Genomic DNA, 1,568 nt, shown 5'->3' on the forward strand with positions numbered 1-1,568 from the left:
ATACTTAGGTCGTATTTACTAAAAGGGTCACGGTGACATGATTTCTGCTGGTAAAATCAAGAATGAATAGTATGTTTATGTAAATATACTGAGTCATGCAAATGTACATGTACTGTAAAAATATCTTACTTATTTTCAGACGTGTCTGATTCCAGCATGCCTAGACCAAAATGTTTCAGTAATAAAATAAAATCATCATAGTAAGGTTTTTATGTTTGATCTATTAAAAGTTAAGCAGAAATGTTGGTTGATTGGTTAGTTTGTTGGTCTTTTGGTTGGTTGGATAGTTGGTCTTTGGATTGTTGGTTGGTTGTTTGGTTGGTCTTGGTTGTTGAGTTGGTTGGTGGTTGGGTTTTGTTTGTTTGTTTGTTGGTTGGTTGTTGGTCTTTGGATTGTTGGGTTGTTGTTGAGTTTGGTTGGTTGGATGTTGGTTGGTTGGTAGGTTGGTCTTTGGATGTTGTTGTTGGTTGGTTGGTTGTTGGTTGGTTTGATGTTGAGTTGGTTGGTTGGTTGGTCTTGGTTGTTGAGTTGGTTGTTGTTGTGTTTGGTCTTTTGGTTGGTTGGTTTGGTTGGTTGGTTGGTTGTTGTTGTTGGTTTGTTGGTTGTTGGTTGGTTTTTTGAGTTGTTGGGTTGTTGGTTGGTTGTGGTGTTGGTTGGTTGGTTTGGTCTTTGGTTGTTGAGTTGGGTTGTTTTGGTTGGTTGGTGGTTGGTTGGTTGGTTTTGAGTTGGTTGGTCTTTGAGTGTTTGGAGTTTTGTGTCTTTGGTGTTGGTTGGTTGTGGTTGGTTGTTTGAGTTTGTTGAGTTGTTTTTGTTTGTTGGTTGTTGGTTGGTTGTTTGGTCTTTGAGTTGTTGAGTGGGTTGTTGATTGGTTGGTTGGTTGGTCTTGGTTGTTGGTTGGTTGGTTGGTTGGTAGGTTGGTCTTTGGGTTTTGGGTTGGTTGGTTGGTTGTTGGTTTTGTGTTGAGTTGGTTGGTTGGTTTGGTTGGTTTGGTTGTTTGTGGTTGGTTGGTTTGGTTTGAGTTGGTTGGTTGGTTGGTTGTTTGGTTGGTTGGTTTGTTGGTTGAGTTGGGTTGGTCTTTGATGTTGAGTTGGTTGTTTGTTGGTTGGGTTGTTGGTTGGTTGTTGGGTGTTGGGGGTTGGTGGGTTAATTGGTTTCGTCTTTCGACAAGAGTGATTTGAGGACAGTCTTCCATTTGTGCAGTGCTGTGTGTGTGTGAATGTCTGTATGTTTTGGGAGGCTATGTTATATTCATTTTGTGTCTCCTTGTGATTGTGAAACTTTTTGTAGTGCTGTCTCACTGAAGCATACCACCAAAGATGAAGAACAACACACTCCACCAAGTCACATTATACGGACTACGGGAAAACAAAGGACAAACAATAAAACCGTTTCTTAAGTAATTTCATATTCTTCCATGGCGGCTGCTTTTGAAGAATCATGAGAAATCTATTCTTACGAAATATTTGGTACAGTGGTACAATGATGATGTACTATGAAAGTGACTTCGCACATGCTTAAATTTTATCGATATTTCTCATACCTTTATATAGCTTTTCATTCTCTGCAAA

General features: G+C 39.5%; 1 protein-coding gene across 1 annotated transcript; it reads right to left on the reverse strand.

Moving 5' to 3' along the window:
* Window positions 1–223: 223 nt before the first annotated feature.
* LOC138310866 (sporozoite surface protein 2-like) lies at window positions 224–1,192 on the reverse strand. The gene has a single exon (XM_069252198.1). The coding sequence runs from the start codon at window positions 1,190–1,192 to the stop codon at window positions 224–226; it is 969 nt and encodes a 322-aa protein (XP_069108299.1).
* Between the last annotated feature and the right edge of the window lie 376 nt (window positions 1,193–1,568).

The sequence above is a fragment of the Argopecten irradians genome, chromosome 16 (assembly GCF_041381155.1).
Source record: "Argopecten irradians isolate NY chromosome 16, Ai_NY, whole genome shotgun sequence".
Taxonomy (NCBI): Eukaryota; Metazoa; Mollusca; class Bivalvia; order Pectinida; family Pectinidae; genus Argopecten; species Argopecten irradians.

Excerpts from the sequence above, each read along its gene's own strand:
- LOC138310866 (XM_069252198.1), bottom strand. The coding sequence starts at position 1,192 with ATGGAAGACTGTCCTCAAATCACTCTTGTCGAAAGACGAAACCAATTA.